Source organism: Protobothrops mucrosquamatus, unplaced genomic scaffold (assembly GCF_001527695.2).
Source record: "Protobothrops mucrosquamatus isolate PMUCROS unplaced genomic scaffold, P.Mucros_1.0 scaffold_257, whole genome shotgun sequence".
Lineage (NCBI taxonomy): Eukaryota > Metazoa > Chordata > Lepidosauria > Squamata > Viperidae > Protobothrops > Protobothrops mucrosquamatus.
In genome coordinates, this window is record NW_015386333.1 from 1,133,691 (window position 1) to 1,150,779 (window position 17,089).

Genomic DNA, 17,089 nt, shown 5'->3' on the forward strand with positions numbered 1-17,089 from the left:
CAAGAACGATGGCCGAATCGGCTCCGCGCCCCCCGCGCCCCCAAACGTCCCGTATCCAGTCCGGGGCTCACCGGGAGAGGCACCCACATGGGAGTGGAACTCCGGGCCTTCGGGGAGCTTTCCAAGCTCCCCCTCTCGCCATTTTCGGGCTCCGCATCTCGGAGCTATTTCCAGAAGACCGCCATCTCTCACGCATGCGAAGACCGCCAGAGGACGGGCAGCGGGAGCCTCTCCAATGCATGGAGCTGTGTGGCAGTGGTAACCGCAGGGCAGGCAGGCACGGCTAAAGGGCCTTCTGCCTGAGATTGAGTGGCTGGCAAGGAAAGGAAAGATAGGAAGGGGAAAAGAAAGGACAGAAGGCATTCAGGTTGTGTGTTTCTTCAGTTCTTACCCCTGCCTGCCTTGCTGCCTTTCCTCTTCTTTCTTTGTCTGTGCTGCACGTATTGGGCAAGGGCCAAAGCTAGTTGAGAAACCCAAGCCATGTCTTAGAAATAATGCACTCTTGAACTAATATGATATATAGTCTTACATGCAATGAGCCCTTTAAGAGCAACCATAATGCTGATGCGGCCCTCAGTGAAATTGAGTTTGACACCCCTGCTGTAGTGAGAAGAAAAACTATCTGCTGTGAACTTGTAAGCATCAGGAAGGGCATCTAGCTAGTAAATGCTCAGCTCCATCAGTCACCATGACTCCATCCCGAATAGGGACTATAGGGTCATAAAAAGGGAGGGGTGTTTGTGAGGTAACAAAAGAGCTAATGAAAAAAATATGTTTTTACCTGGCAGGATGCAATAAAGACATATTTCAGAATAATCCAACAAATTAGAGAAATAAATAAGACTTTAAAAGGTGGAAAAAACTTACAACTTTCCTGGAAAGGATTTATTGTGATAATAAAAATTGATGTCTTAACAGAAATAAATTTCCTATTTCAAATAATAAGACTGGATAAAATTTCGTAACAGCAGAATATCCATTCTAGAAGGAGTGGGCTTAGCCAATGGACTTCATAGATATTTATGGGATAAAGAAACCAAAGAAGATAAGGATCAGAAGGAATATAATATAGGAGAAAGTTAGTTTTTAAAAACCATAAAAGAAGATATGCTGTAGGTCCCTTCCATCCAGACTACACTAGGTGGGTCTACCTTATAGAATCTTCTCTGCCTGGGTGAGGTTAACTCCATCCTTATTAACATTCCTCAGGTCCTTCAAAAGCTGACTATCCATTCACATCTGGGGGTACTAGGGAACCAAAAAAATCTTACAATGTCTCCTTACTGTAGCTAACAGCATCTTCTCTTGTGCTTTCTATAATAATTTTTAAATATGAATGTTTTTATATAGATAGTCCTCAACTTACAACAATTCATTTAGTGATCATTTGAAGTTACAATAGCACTGAAAAAGTTAATATGACCATTGCAGCATTTCCACGGTCACATGATCAAAATTCAGATGCTTGGCAACTGACTCATATTCATGATGGTTGCAGTTTCCCGGAGTCATGTGATCACCTTTTGTAATCTGACAAGCAAAGTCATTGAGGAAGCCAGATTTGCTTAACAACCATGATACTAACTTAATAATTGCAATGATTCTCTTAACAAATGTGGCAAGAAAGGTTGTAAAATGGGACACATTTCACTTAACAAATGTCTCACTTAGCAACAAAAATTTTGAGCTTAATTGGTCTACCTGTATTATCAAGAAATAGATTAAAGGCATAATGAGAATTGCTTAATGAAGATAGGAGTCTACAATGATTAATGCATTTGCAAATAACTGAAAAAAGCTATCTCAAAGAAGGAAAAAGATGACAGAATTTGGAATACTTATATAAAGCCAAGATAATTTATTAGATTATATCTACAAATTTTATGGCATTTGGCTTTATCGAAACTGAAATTTATTATATTGCACCTGAATTCCTGGAATAAATATGCTCCCTTTCATTTTCAGTAAAATTGAAAATATAAAATATCACTGTGGCAGATATTGCACTTTTATGAATTATGAATTTATGAATTATATTTTAGAATCAGAAGATGAAGTAGAAGAGGAGAATGAAGAAAGGCATACATCACCTGAACCTGTACAAGAAAATACAAGCAGTACTTACTATGATAGTCATCCTGTAACGTAAGATAATTATCCATGCTTATGTTACAGACAGTCTGTGCCAATATGTTTGAAAATCCATGAATCTGCATGTTAATGTCTTTATCCTTAACCCATAATAAAATAAGATATGAGAACTTGTAATCCAAAGGAAATGAAACCTTGTTCATGTTTTTTAGAATTTTTGATACAGGCAGTTAATTATGTGGTTAAGTACTGATGAATTTCTTAGAATATCATGAGGTTAAGGTTTTCTTTAGTGATCATTATAACTTCTACTATAAATAGAAGTCAAAATCATTTAAGATGTTTATCTTTTATTAAAGTTCTGTGTAAGGGGTTTGTATATAAAAATAGAAAATGTTAGTGTGTTTTCAGTGCAGCAGGCAGTATTAAAATGACTAACAGTTCTTACAAAGCACTTTCCTGATGAGTTTTCTAAATGTACAAGAGATAATTACCATTGTTTGTTTGCTTATTTTGCTTTGTTGTAGCCTAGATCCCCAATATAGGAGTGATGTGCCCTGTCAGATGGCCTTAGGCCCAACCAATGTCCTTCTCTACCAGACTTATTGTTCATATATTTTCAACTAAAATAAATGGAAAGTTAGTTGCTATAAAGAACTCAGTTTCAAGCATCATTAATGTTTTTTTGGTGTGAAGCATCCCTTTGGTGTCAAATACAGGTAGTCCTTGACTTATGACTACAATTAAGCCCAAAATTGCCAAGCAAGGCAGTTGTTAAATGAGTTCCACACCATTTTATGACCTTTTTTGCTACAGTTAAGTGAATTGCGGTCATTAAGCAAATCTGGTTTCTTCCATTAATTTTGCTTGCAGGAAGCCAGCTGGGAAGGTTACAAGTAGAGAACACATGATTCCAGGACAGTTCAACTATCATAAATACATAGCAGTTGCCATGTGCCCCCATTTTGATCATGTGACAATGGAGATGCTGCAGTGATCGTAAATGTGAAAAATCATGAGTCATTTTTTTCAGTACTGTTGTAACTTCGAACAGTCTCTAGATGAATGGTTGTAATTTGAGGACTACCCGTACTCTGTCCAAGGCATACTTGAAAATAAAGTCATGGATGCCTGTAGCTCAGTGGTTTTTATGGAGTAAATGGACCTGCCCAGAAAAAGGCAAAACATCTTCGTTGTTCTAGGTGGCTAGAAAGGGTGATAGATGTTTTCTGAATTGCTAGATTCACTATGATAGATTCACTATGATTCACTTCTCATACAAAAATCTAGACATGTCCATCTGTCTCAAAATACTAACAACTTCTGCATCTTAAAAAAAAAAAAAGACTTTTAAATAGGGCATCAACAAAAGGGGTTCAGGTAAAACTAAATGATGCATAAGATGCATATATAAAACAATTGTATAGTAAATTGTAGTAGTACGATTTTTTCTGAAAATTGAATAATACTAATAATTTACATTAATAGAAACAGTGAAATATGTGATTATTCTAGTAATGGAATAGAAGAAACATTGGAAGAGTCTTCTCATGAACCTGAACCAGAGTTAGAATCTGAATCAAAAACTGAAGAACTAAAAACTGAAGTGGAAGAAAAAAAACTTGAAGAAGTAGAAGAAAAATCTCTATCCCCACCTCCTGTAGAAACTGTTTCTCTACCACAGGAGCCACCAAAGGTTGGTTAAGTTAATATGCTTGTGTAGTTAAATAGAACCTGATAGCAAACTCTTGATCACGAGGGTGCTCTAAATATTTATAATCACATGTAGACCTAAAGAGAATATAACTTGCACTAATAATTTAGTGTGTCAACTATATTCCAGTTGTCCAGTATGTACAAACAGATATTATAATTACATACTATCTAAATCCAAAAGATACATACATATAATTGATAGAGGTTCATAAATATGTGGAGTATTATTTAGTACTGTAATATTTAAACATTGTTAGAATATAGTATTTGTGCTTTTATTATAATCATAATTACTTCATATTTTTCACTAATTTAATTTGAAATAATCCAGTCCTAATAGTTAATCCCTTATTACTGAGTGATAGTTGTAGTACTTTGCTTGTTTGGCTTTGCAGTCTGCAGGAAAACATTAAGAACTTTATATACAGTCCTTAAATTCTTAAATACCTGCATCTTGGTTTTGGTAATTGAAGATTACATACTATATTTTTTTTCTGGTACAGACATAATATTCTTGCTGTCTTAAAGAAGGATAAAACATCAGGAGTGTACCGTGAATACAACTTTGCATTATTGAATTTAGCTACACTTAAGTATTTTATTGGATCTAATGTTAATCAAAGTTAACTTTAATGTTAGCCCAGAATCTCTTCTAATTTGTATTTCAGATTTGATTGACAATAATTAATAGTACTTTTATTTAAATTTATTCATTTAAATTATTTCGGGTCCTACTCATTCTCCAGATTATTTTGGGTTGGAATAATAGTCTGTAAAAAAAAGCCAAACCAATTCAAAAACACAATAAACAATGAAATAATTTAGAATACCAGATAATAAATGTGATACTAACATAGGCACCTAAGAAATAAAATAAGCTCTGGACATGAAGTCACAAGTGCAAGAGTAAAAAGAAGGTTTTCATTTAGTAGTAAAAATCAGATATTTTGGTTTCATCTTTGCCCTCAGGCAGGAGCATTCTAAAGCTAGGGTATCACAACAGATTTCTCAAAGTTCGACATGTCACAATATGTTAGTTTAGATCAGTGTTTCTCAGCTTGGCAACTTTATGCTTAATATCTTAAGCATTGGTTGCTGAGGAATTCTTGGAGTTCAAGTCCATGCAATTCAAAGTTGTCAAAATTGAAAAACATTGCTGTTGATGATATACAACATTTTTTTCCCTGGTACTACATCTTCAGGTAGATTGTTTAGTGAAACATCAGCTCATAAATCGTTTGTGCTATAAATGTTACATAGGTATTAAAAAAAAGCTGAAGATAATATCTTTCTAAAGTTTCCTGTTAATGAAAAAAGTTCCTGATTAATTTTGCTTATATTAATTCAGGTGCTGTTAATTATCCTGAAAGCAAGTTTGTTTTCAGTTCAGGAAGGGATTGAGAAAATGTTATTCCCATCATATTTTTCATATTTTTAAATGTGAGAATATTAAGTTTGTATTACTTAAAAAAACATAAAAGTAATTGAATAATTGACGTCAGCATGTGTTAGTAAGAGCATTTGTAACCTTATGCAATGAACCTAAGCATGGTGCTTGTTTAACTTGCACAGCAAATAGACTCAAAATACATTGTTCTCATTAATTTTGTCAGTTGTGGATTAGAATAGGAATGTTTTCATAATCCAGATTTTACTTAAGGAATGCCAATAGTTTGCCATAATCAGTAGACCAAGTTTATTGCATTTCCTGTAGGCTTTCTCCTGGGCTTCAGTGACCAGTAAAAATCTGCCTCCTAGTGGTACTATTTCTTCTTCTGGAATTCCAAGTCATGTTAAAGCACAAGTCTCGCAGGTAACTAATCTGTGGATGTCTTAGGTTGTGCAGGTTTGGTCATTTTCAGGAAGAGAGACAAATGGCCATTGACAAGCCTAGATTTAGAATTTAGACTACTTCTGGTTGTATTGTATGTTACAGGTAATGTTTGTACCAATGAGTTGTTTCTGTTTGATGACTTAGGATTTTTACTAATTTATAACAGTAAACAACATTTCACTGGCATCTAAACAATCTATTACTAATCTAAGACATGGATGTGTATATATTCTTTATGCAGATATGTTATTGTATGAGAATCTCAGTGATTTGCATTGAATATTATGTATAATGCAGGGATCCCTAACCCCAGGCTACAGCCTACTATGGGGCCTTGAGACATTCGGAACTGGGCCATGGAAGTGGCAAGCATGCATTCACGTGCATCCTTACCTGCATGAGCAGTGGGCAAACACGTGCTTGTGTGCTCCATTTGTACAAGTGGCAGGCGCACGTTTTCACAGCTCACACAAATGGAGCTGGGTGCATACTTGCCCACCACTCACGTGGAACCATCCCCTCACCCTCCCCATCAATCCACAAAGCCGGAAAGGTTGTGAAACTCTGGTATAATGTACAGATAGTCTTCAACATATGAATAGTCACTAAGCAATCATTACAGTGCAATTACAGTGTTCACTTTAGGATTTCCATAAAAGTAAAAACATGTCCAGCCATTTGGCGAACTGCTTCACAATAATCATAGCAGGCTCCATTATGGTTGTAAATTGAGGACTACCTGTATGATATGCCCTGTGTGATCTGAAAATTAATGTATCCTAAGAGCAAGGTAATTGTATATGGTGGAAATATAGAGTATTCTTTTTAACAAATAATGCAAGTGCTTGGGTGACCTGAGGTATACAAGTTTCTTGATCAGTGGTCTAATTGTTTAAAGTAAATATCCCAAAAGAGAAGAAATAATATGCTATGAGATTAGAAAAAAGAAATCCCTGCTCTTCCTCAATTTAAGGATTTTTAGAGAGAAGATATTTGCAGCTATAAAATTCCAGATGTATTAGCGGGCGGATAAGAAAGAAAATACTCCCAACTTCTGAAATTTCTCCTCCTCCATAATATCTGAAGAAGTTCCCATTCCATCTGGTTGGCTTTAACTTGATTCTAATGTAATGCAATTGCTTTTCCCTATTTTTATATTGATTACTTGCCTTTGTGATACATGGTGTGGCTTAAAAAGTTTCAGTTCATTCTGGATTGAAAAAAATGTATGATTGTGAATACCTCCTATACCCATCTGCTATAGGTCTTGTGCATATGCAGGATGATGAATATTTTCCTTCTGAAAACAGTGCTTCATAACTACTTGCCTATAGGGCAAACTAGTGGGCAATAATGGAAAAGAGCTAAAAAATCTCTCCTAAGGCTAATATTTCAGTTCCAATCAATATCAATAAAATATACATTAGATGTGGTTTACCAGTATTTTGTTTGTGATTTTCTTTGCTGATAGAGCAACAAGCCATATAATTATTGAAAATGTGGAATAAATGGTGAATAAGGTGTTTTTTTTTTGTATTACCAAATAAATACACAATGCTCATGTTATTTTGGATTTTGTTATCTTAAATTTTACTAATTTTTCAGCAAAGAGTCGAAACAAAATCTGAAAACCAGTCTCAATCACCTCGTGTTCGTGAACAGCGTCCAAGGGAGCGGCCAGGTTTTCCATCAAGGGGACCCAGGCCAGGTATTCTTTCAATTTGTTGTGAATTTTCCTGGATTTCCATAAAGATCAAGATGTGAATTTTCACTTAGAAATTATAGACTTAATACATGCAGGTAAAAAAAAGTATACATAGGAGAAGATAGAAATGCCTTTTAAAATTAGGTAGGGTAGGAAATGTTCATGGATGGATGAAGATTGGGTGAGAACTAAATGTGCCATTTTGAATTCCATGATAGAATATAAAGGAAAATATTATTAAGTAAATAAGTAGGCTGGATAAGAAAATAAATAGGGCTATGCAAAGCACTTTTCAACTTTTAATTTCACTTTCAATTCATAATTTTATGAAACTTAAAATCTGAAGATAGAATCAGTGTTCTGAGTATCAGACGATTTCTTTCATGCATTTGGGAAGCATTCCAAGCTTAATATGTGTTACACCATGTTCATAGTTCCTCCAGAACACTTTGCACTCAAGACAGATTGATTTGTCCCAAATGTTTCATGAAATTTCATTCATGAAACATTTTAAAATGAAACTTTTACAAATTTTTACTTCTCGAATAAAGCTTTCCCATGTAAATAGGACTTTTAAGTGAGCCTACTCTAGCAAATGTAATGATTTTTCACATCTAGTGATAATACAGGAAGTCCTTGTTTAGTGACTGCTTCATTTAACAACAGTTCACAGTTACAACAGTAATGAAAAAATAACTTTACCTTCTCCTTGCATTTACAATCTTTGCAGGTCTATAAAGCAAAGGAAAGCTGAAATAAGAATACAAGCATAGTGATGCTTTCATTTAGCAACTGCTTTGCTTAATGACCAAGTTGCCAGTCCCAGTTTTGGTCAGTAACGAGGACTACCTATACTAAAAATTTGAGCTCCTTGCTCTTTTAAAAATTCCTTTGTGAACATAGTTCAGATTTATAATCTTATACAACAACTGAATATAGCCTTAAATAATGTTTCTGAGAAACAAACTTGCATTAGCAATCAAATGAAATTGACAGTTGAAATTGTATTAATGCTATATGAACTGCACAGAATTGTCCTGCTTAAATATATGGAACAAAAACGTTCATTAACTATGTCTATATTTACTGGAACAGTTAGGAGCCTGTTTGGTATACTGGTTAAAGTGCCAGACTGGAAATCAGAAGATGTTCTAGTCCTGTCTTACGTCTGAAAGCCAGCTGAGTGACTTTGGGTCAGTCACTTTCTCTCTCAGTCCAGTTTACTTCATGTTGTTGCTGTGGAGAAAATAGGAAAACTAGGAGGAGGAACGACTATTAGTTATGTTTGCTACCTTGAGCTATTCATAAAAATAATAAAAATGAGGTAAAAATGTAAGAAAAAGGAACAATTCACTTGTTGAAATATTAGGGAATATTGTTTTATGGTCCTTTGTATAATTAAAGCGTATAAGTAACAGCTTGTGAGGCTAAGTAAAATTGCAATAAAAATCTCCAATAGCAGATAAAATATGTTGTAGGTTCATAAAAAAATTTCTGGATCAAAGAAAAAAGTGCAGTTAAATAGACTGCACCCAGTAGCTAGCTAGATGTTTTTTTTGTGTTTTTTTTTAAATATAAATTTGTATTAATAATACAAAATTAAAACACATTGGACATAGATATGACGTCACTGGTTCCATACATCTTCCAACATTTTACAATAGTATTAGTACCCATATAGACATATAGTTCTTGAACTTTGCTCACTATTTATAATATACTATTAACACTTTTTTCCTTATTTCTATATATCTATCTTTTAAATATACATTTGTCTATAATCTATATTTTATTCTAGCACTATACATTTATCTTGGCTACCCTCTTATTGTCTATCCAATCATAAAATTGTTCCCAGATTTTATAGTACTTGGTTTCACTTTTGTCCTTGAGTTCCGATGTAAGTCTATCCATTTCAGCGCAATTGAAAATTTTCAATAATATTTCCTCTGGGTGTCTACATTAGAAATGTATACACATCCAAATTTGATAAAATGGGGGGGTGCTGTCACCTATAAAGATATCTTGAACGAGAAAGGAGAATTAAAAGCAAGAAATACCTTAAAGGAAGAAGGAATTGATCTGTAATGGTGGGCGTATCTTCAAATTCAATCCAAATTTAATAAAGACAAAAAGGAATGGGGCATAAAGCAAGATTCTTCAGAATTATATAAAATCTTATTTAGCAGGGAAGGCAAGACTATAAGTAAATTATATCAATACTTATTAGAGCAAGATATGATTGAGGAACAGGTGAAAGAAACAATGATAATTTGGTGTAAATATTTTGGGCACAATATTGATTTGGATATTTGGCAAAGTTTATGGGAAAAGCTAGATGTTTTTGTAGTAATGACTTTTATAGCTTTTTTCATTGGTAACAAAATGAGTAACAGTATTATATTTTTTTATATTAAACATAGTTTTTACAGAATATATTCTGTAACTAAACTTAAAACATCTTTATAAAAAATTCCAGGGTAGGCTCACAGTGATTATATGCACTATATACTTACAAAAAGCTGTGTATAGTTAAAAATACAATATTTTTTGTTTTGGATTTTACATGATTCTGGCAGTGACAGTTATGAAAGGGACAAGAATTATGAAGGTCTACCCTCCTCAATGTACTTCCAGTGAAAATCATTCTATCTTCCAAAAATCAGAAATCATTGCCCAGATGTTTAATTTTAAGATTACAATTATATGAACTAAACAGTTCCTGTAAAATAGAAATTTAGCAGAAATTGGGCAAACATATTTTCATTTGTATTCTCCATATCCTTGTATATAAATTATACTTCCTATTTAACTGTTGTAGATTAACAATGCATTTAAGCAAATAAATCCATTTTAAATAAATGGATGCTAAACTTTTTACAGGCTGTCAGTTTTGGGTGCTGCTAAAGTAGCTATTTGAATCATGGCCAATAGGATTTGAAATGGATACTCACAGAATCTTGTTTCCTGATTTGACTATTGGTCCATCTCATCCAGTATTGACCACATTTACATGCAGCAGGTCTCCAGAGCTTAAAATATTTATTTCTGTTCTATTAGTAATTGTTGTTGGGAGTTGTAAAACCAGTTATTTCCCTATCCAACCATAAGTTTCTTTGCAACCAAAAAGATCTAGCCACATATGCTGTGTCTGGTAATAAGCCCTTACTTTGAGTGAGTATGTGTAGTGTTCTGCTGCCAAAAAGGAAATAAGAGCAATCCTCTTCCAATGTTTTCCTGATTTTTTTTTCTCTTCTGTGGCATTTTATTTCTTGTAACTTCATGGGTGATTCTATCTACAGGCTTGATACAATTGCTAAGTACAACAAAAAGAAGCATACAGAATTCTTTGTCAATGTTACTGGATTGTTTTGGATATCAAAAGAGGATAATATTTGTAGCTCAGCATTGATATGAGGGGTCCTTGGTCCTCTCTGAGCTTGCTTGTTTTCTTGCAGACTTTTTATTACCGAAACTAGGTAACAGCATCACTGCTAGTAAGAAGTGTGGTTTGCTATCAGTTAATATTCTAGTGGCTTGCCCTGACAGTGCTGCTAGGGATGGTCTTAGAGATTCTTTGATTGAGGTGTTTACTGTTGGCTTCATTGGCAGTTTCTTGATTGGGATATTGTTTACTTGATTGTTGGTCTGATGTTAATTTTGGAGTTTATTATGCTGATCTGGGTGCTGATTGCTGTTGGAGCAATTGTTTTGAATAGATTTAAATTTATTATAAAACCAGTAAAATTTTATCTTCATTACTATAGTCTCCTGAGATTATCACAAGTTTTCCTAAAACTTTTTCTGAGTCTAAAACAAGGATTATATGATTGAAATACCAATATAAAATTGCCATTTTGTATACTTGTTAAAAGATATGATTTTACATTAATTTTTCATGTTTAATTACTATAGGCCGGGGGGATATGGATCAAAATGAGTCAGATAGTCGTCGAATAATTCGATATCCTGATAGTCACCAGCTCTTTGTTGGCAATCTGCCACATGACATTGATGAAAATGAACTGAAAGAGTTTTTTATGAGTAAGTAATTTCTCTTTTACTTTGCTATGGAGCTTAGTGGAGAGAAAACTCCATATTTTTAGATTTTTAAGTCCTGTTATAGTTCAAATATTAAACTGCTTCTATAACCAACATGTCATTTCTGTTTAATCCAAGTGATGCATTTTTCCTAACCACCTGCGTTGTACTTTTACAGGTTTTGGGAATGTTGTGGAACTTCGTATCAATACAAAAGGTGTTGGAGGAAAACTTCCAAACTTTGGCTTTGTGGTATTTGATGACTCTGAACCAGTTCAGAAAATTTTATTGGCTAAAGTAAGTAACTTGACTATAATCACTGGATAGTGATTACCAGACTGAATTTAGTTTAAATCACTTCTGAAATTTGATCCAAGCCCTATATTGATCTTGTATTAATAGATTTCTCTAGATGAAGAAAAAATAGTGAAATATCTATTCTCGGGAAATTGTCTTCTTGGGCTGCTTTGTTCTTTGTTAGTAGAAAATATTTTACATGGGAAAAGTTCTAAAGTAATGTCTGTCTGCAGAGTCAAATAATAAAGTCAACTATAGTAAGTTACTCATTCTGTTAGAAGTGTAGGGCAGCTCTAATTTTTATCCAATAATTTAGATTACTTTTCTTACATCATCCTGTTGTAGTAAGAAATATACATTCTTTCTAAAGTTCTTTTTAGATGATCTTCATCTGCTTCTGTTGTATATTTATTGCAAAAATAAATAAATAGCTATCCTATCACATTATATAGAAATTATACATTTGGAAAATAATTTTCTTGAAACATGGGATTGCCCTGGTCTCTCAATAAAGACCATCAATTGAAAAAAGGCTTGGCATTGCAAATTGAAGGAGATCTCAGACTTAATGGTGACTACTAGCACTACTTTTTTGTTTACCTTAAATATCTACTATAGAAAGCATTGAATTGCAATAGAATGAGATAAACCTATGCACACATCTATTAATTAAAAATAAAAATAAGGGCTTTGTATACGCATTTAGCATGCTTCCAGAATTATTTGTAATTATATCTGATATTCAAATATAAATATATACTTCATCTTTATCAAAGATGGCACAACAAACTTGGCACTTAAGTTTAAAAATTGCTTGTAGGATTTCAATGATGAAGAATAAAAGGATGTATGACATTGAAGCAAGCAAATCTATGCTCTACTTCTTAGTTACAAATCTCTTACAATGGTCAGTTTAAGTGGAATGGGTCAATGTAGGAAATAATGAAATCTCAACTGATTTGAGATTTCCACTATGTTGCAGTGATTTTTTAAATTGCTGTTTGGAATATAGGTCACAAATAATGCCAACTGTGTTAATATAATCAGAATACATTCTTTAAAAAAATATTGAAGTTCCCACTCTATCCCTTAAAACACTTATTAGATATATATTAGAAATAAAGTTAGGATTTTCTGGTTGGGATAGTCTCTGAGAAATCCATCTGCTTGGATGGATTTCCTTCTGATTCTGAAAATTGAAAACAACTAAATTCTAAGAAATCACTGATATCTTGTGAATACTTAAAAAATATAGTTTTTTCCACAATGGCCATCTACCCCAGTTTTGCCTTTTCCATCTGATAATTATCCAATGAGATAATTGGTGTGGTTTACTGATACACGATATAGGAATAGAACTGGGTAACCTCAGGTTTAAATCCACTCTTAGCCATAGAAATTCCTTAAGTGTCTTTGAGTCAGTTAAGTTTCCTTTAGCAACCTTACCTCATGGAGAGGTCTAGAAAAATAGGAGGGAAGCTATTTAATACAAGATGTGATATAAATCAGTCAGTCAATAATTAATTGCAGGACAGAGAAAATGTTTTCCTAGATCCATTATTTGAAGTTTAGCTGAATATGGCATTAATAAATTTTGAGCTAGAACATGTTTTTCATGTAAAGTATTAATGGCCTGGATCTTTTGGATATTCAGCTAACTAAACTTTTGGTATTACCATTTTTCCCTTCCTCTTCATTTAAAAGCCCATAATGTTCCGTGGTGAGGTGCGTTTGAATGTAGAAGAAAAAAAGACGAGAGCTGCTCGTGAAAGAGAAACTCGAGGTGGTGGTGATGATCGCAAGGATATTCGACGCAGTGACAGAGGTCCTGGGGGTTCAAGAGGCATAGTGGGTGGTGGAATGATGCGAGACCGTGAAGGCAGAGGACCACCCCTGAGAGGGGCCATGGCCCAGAAGCTTGGCTCTGGAAGAGGAACTGGGCAGATGGAAGGCCGGTTCACAGGTCAACGTCGCTGAAGATTCATTGTTGGCAGGCAGTCTTGACAGTGATACATTATTCGTCATGTTTGCATTTTTGTTAATTTTCTGGCTTTGGAATGTAACATAGCCTTTTTTTATCATTTCTTTGATGTGAAAAACATCTTTTGATCACCAGGTAAATTGTGGTGGACATTCTTTTCCTAAGTTCATGACAAAGTCATAATGTTAATTTATAAATTAGACTTGGAGATTAGGGAATGAGAAATGACCATTTAAACTTTCTGCAGCAACAATAAAGGACAAAGGGTATGCCTAATTGAATTAAGGTCTTTCCGGTGTGTTAAAATCCTTCTGCTGCACATTTTGTTTAAGTGTTACTGTTGGAAATACAAATAGTGCAATCTTTGAATTGGAAAAGCTTGCCCCCCCCTTTTTTTTTCTTTTAGAACTCTTGACTCCAAACAACTCATGTTTTGTGAACTTTAAACGCACTAATGGGTACCTGCCTCATTTTACATTGACATCTGCTGAAAGCAGCAAGGAAAAATAATACCTTGTGAAACGATGCGGGCATCTGCTCTGTTTGCTGTGACCAATATATGTACACATAAACCTTAACAAGACTAAAAATATGTTCCAGAAGGAAACCATTTAGCTGTAAACACAAATGTAAAACTTCAAAAATCATAGTTCTGAATAGAAAAAAAGTTTTTTTTTCTTTTTTACAAGTCTTATGAGCTTTCTGCCTCTCTGTAGATGGGGATGGCTGATTGCTCAACACACTCCTCTTACCTTTTCCCGTTCTGTAAGCAGTGTACAGTGAAAAATTGTCTTTACTGTATTGAGGTCTCTGGTAATGTAATAAGCATGATGGTGCCTTCTATTAAATACATCATTCCAGTCTTGCTGGTGATTTTGTACAGTATAGTGTATGAATGGCTGTGCTGCAAAACTTTAACAGCTGTAAAAATGTTTATAAAATCATTGTATAAAATTGCAGTATCTTTAAATCAGTAAAGGCTACTGGAATATTACTTGCCTAGCTCTATAGTTACATTTTTGAAGCCTTTGAACAAAAAAAGGTATTAAGTAGTAGATACTTTTTAAAAACGGAAATTTGGTTATGAAATTGAGTATTCCTTTTGCATAGATAAGTCCAAAGTTAATCAAGTGGTTGTTTTTTGTTTTAAGTATACTCCAGGTAACATATTTAACATACAACTTGTTACACTCAAGGATACTGCAATTTTCATAGAGCAGGGAAATAGCTCAAATACTTGCTACTTTCAATTTTTGAACTATCACCCATTTTGCACAAACTCTGAAGTGACTTTGCCTACAAGGCTCAGATTTGTATATAGAGGGAAGATCTCTCTTTTTATGTATTTGGACTTGGTAGAGCATCTTGCGTTTGGGTGAAAGGTTTGCCGTTTCCAGTTCCTGTTTGCGTAGATAGCACATTCCAGAAAACTGTAGAGGTAGCAACAGTATTCCCCAGCTTCAGCTAGACAGTTCAACAAACCTTCAGGCTTACTCTTGAAGAGGGGAGACAAAGCTTGTGACCGTTCAGAGCTGCTCTAAACATGGAAGACCTCATATGCTATTATGTAACAAAAACATGTAATGCAAGAAGCATTTGGTGAAACTAACCATTTGTTGTTTCCTAAAACTGTGGAAAATTTTGCCTATCTGTTGGGGATGGAGTAAGTTTATATTGTTTTTTACTCCCCAAATTGAGATCTTCCATGTTTGATGGTAAGTCTTGCACTATTTTCATACACTTTCTGGGGTACATTTTTCTCTTTCCATGTTTATGTGGGGGGAGGGGGTTGTGTTGAATTGTTTCATTTTCAGATGATACCTGGATATGTAGTACTTGAATGCTTCTCCATGAACCACATCGAATTAGAAACCTTTTTTTAAACTGCTTTTCTCAACAAGCAGTTGCATACCAATATATCAGTATTTATGTTATTTGGCTTTTTAGTGCTATAATATTGCCCTACCATTTCCTGTAAAAACTGTTAAGGCAAGCAGCACTAATGGAATAATAATTAAAAAATGGCAATTAGAGGAGCTACTGAGCTATTGAGTTTTCCAGTTTGCTTCTTTAAATGCTATGAACTAACAATATTGGAAGCATACAGTACACAGACGTTTACATGGTGATTGTTCACCTACTTTATAATGGAAACATAGTGTTCTTGTCCCTCTTTTCAATAAATGTACCTCTAGAAGAAAAGAACAGATCTCTTTGACCTATTTTATTGCTTATTTGTTGATATAGGTAATATTGCTATTGTTACAGTCCTATGTCAACAAACTTGCTTTAATTATCTTTTGGCTTTAGTAGGTATACAAACAATGGACTACCATCTTTATTGCTGTAATGTGTTGAGCATTATATGCTAGTAGAACCTAGTTTAATTGTTGCAGGTGGAAAATATTTACTTTTAAGTTTCCATTTTTGAATGTGTTTTGACTAAACATACTAATAAACTACTGATGTCTGCAGCATTTACAAATGGTCCAGAATTCTCTTTCAGTGTGATTTAGTATTCCAGTTTGGCAACTTTCTGACAGTAATCCTGCTTTGGTAATGTATAAAACTGCCTCATCCATATCATTTCACACTGAACTGTGGTACTGTACAGGTAGTCCCAGCTTAACAATGGTAATTGGGACTGGCAATTCTGTTGCTAAGCAAAACAGTCTTAAAGCATTACATTGTATGACTTAGTGGTAGTTTCAGCAGTCCGAGCTACTGTTGTTAGGTAAATCCTAATGGCTGCAGTGGTTGCAGCATCTCACAATCCCTATTTGCAATCTCCTGCTGATTTCCCCATTGATTTTGTCAGAAGCTGGCAGTAAAGACCATAAATGGTGATCATATGAATGTGCAATCTGCAACCTTCATAAATCAAAGTCAGTTGTCAAATGCCCAAATTGTGATCATGTAACTATGAGAATCCTTCACAAATACATCTCATTCAGCTGGTTGTTAACAAGGACTATTTATCTAAATTTCTGTTGATTGCAGTAATTTCATTCTATATTTAACATAAATGCTAAAATATTTCTTTTATTTTAACACTCATTGCTGCTTACAATTTAATGTTTTTATTTTCTTCAATAAAATCAGGCACCTTTTAAAAATTATTAGTGCACTGATACAACAGCCAAACCTTGACTTTAAAAACCAAAGCAAATAGAAAGCAGTCACTTAATGATTCTATACTATATCTCTTTATCACTTGTGCTGGTGAGCATTCATTTCTGTATTGCCATGGTTACTTCATATATATGTTGGGGCCTGATGAAACCTTAACTGGTTATGTATATTTAACACGGGATGCAAATTGCTTCTTGAGATAAAGAATCATTTCAATAGACATCTTTGCCAAGGAAAACTAAAAATCTGTTCAACAAGCATTCAAATGATTATGTTTCACAATGTCCATTAA

The 17,089-nt window shown here is 34.1% G+C and overlaps 1 protein-coding gene across 1 annotated transcript in view; it reads left to right on the forward strand.

The window, feature by feature from the left end:
• G3BP2 (G3BP stress granule assembly factor 2) overlaps positions 1 to 16,142 on the forward strand; it is a 56,808-nt gene extending 40,666 nt beyond the window's left edge. Inside the window, exons 6-12 of the mRNA XM_015831477.1 lie at positions 2,043 to 2,145; positions 3,607 to 3,787; positions 5,522 to 5,620; positions 7,247 to 7,349; positions 11,262 to 11,390; positions 11,566 to 11,684; positions 13,389 to 16,142. Coding sequence (XP_015686963.1) covers positions 2,043 to 2,145; positions 3,607 to 3,787; positions 5,522 to 5,620; positions 7,247 to 7,349; positions 11,262 to 11,390; positions 11,566 to 11,684; positions 13,389 to 13,661 — 1,007 coding nt within the window. The 3' untranslated portion in view covers positions 13,662 to 16,142. The remainder of the gene's footprint in view (positions 1 to 2,042; positions 2,146 to 3,606; positions 3,788 to 5,521; positions 5,621 to 7,246; positions 7,350 to 11,261; positions 11,391 to 11,565; positions 11,685 to 13,388) is intronic.
• The last annotated feature ends 947 nt before the right edge of the window (positions 16,143 to 17,089 follow it).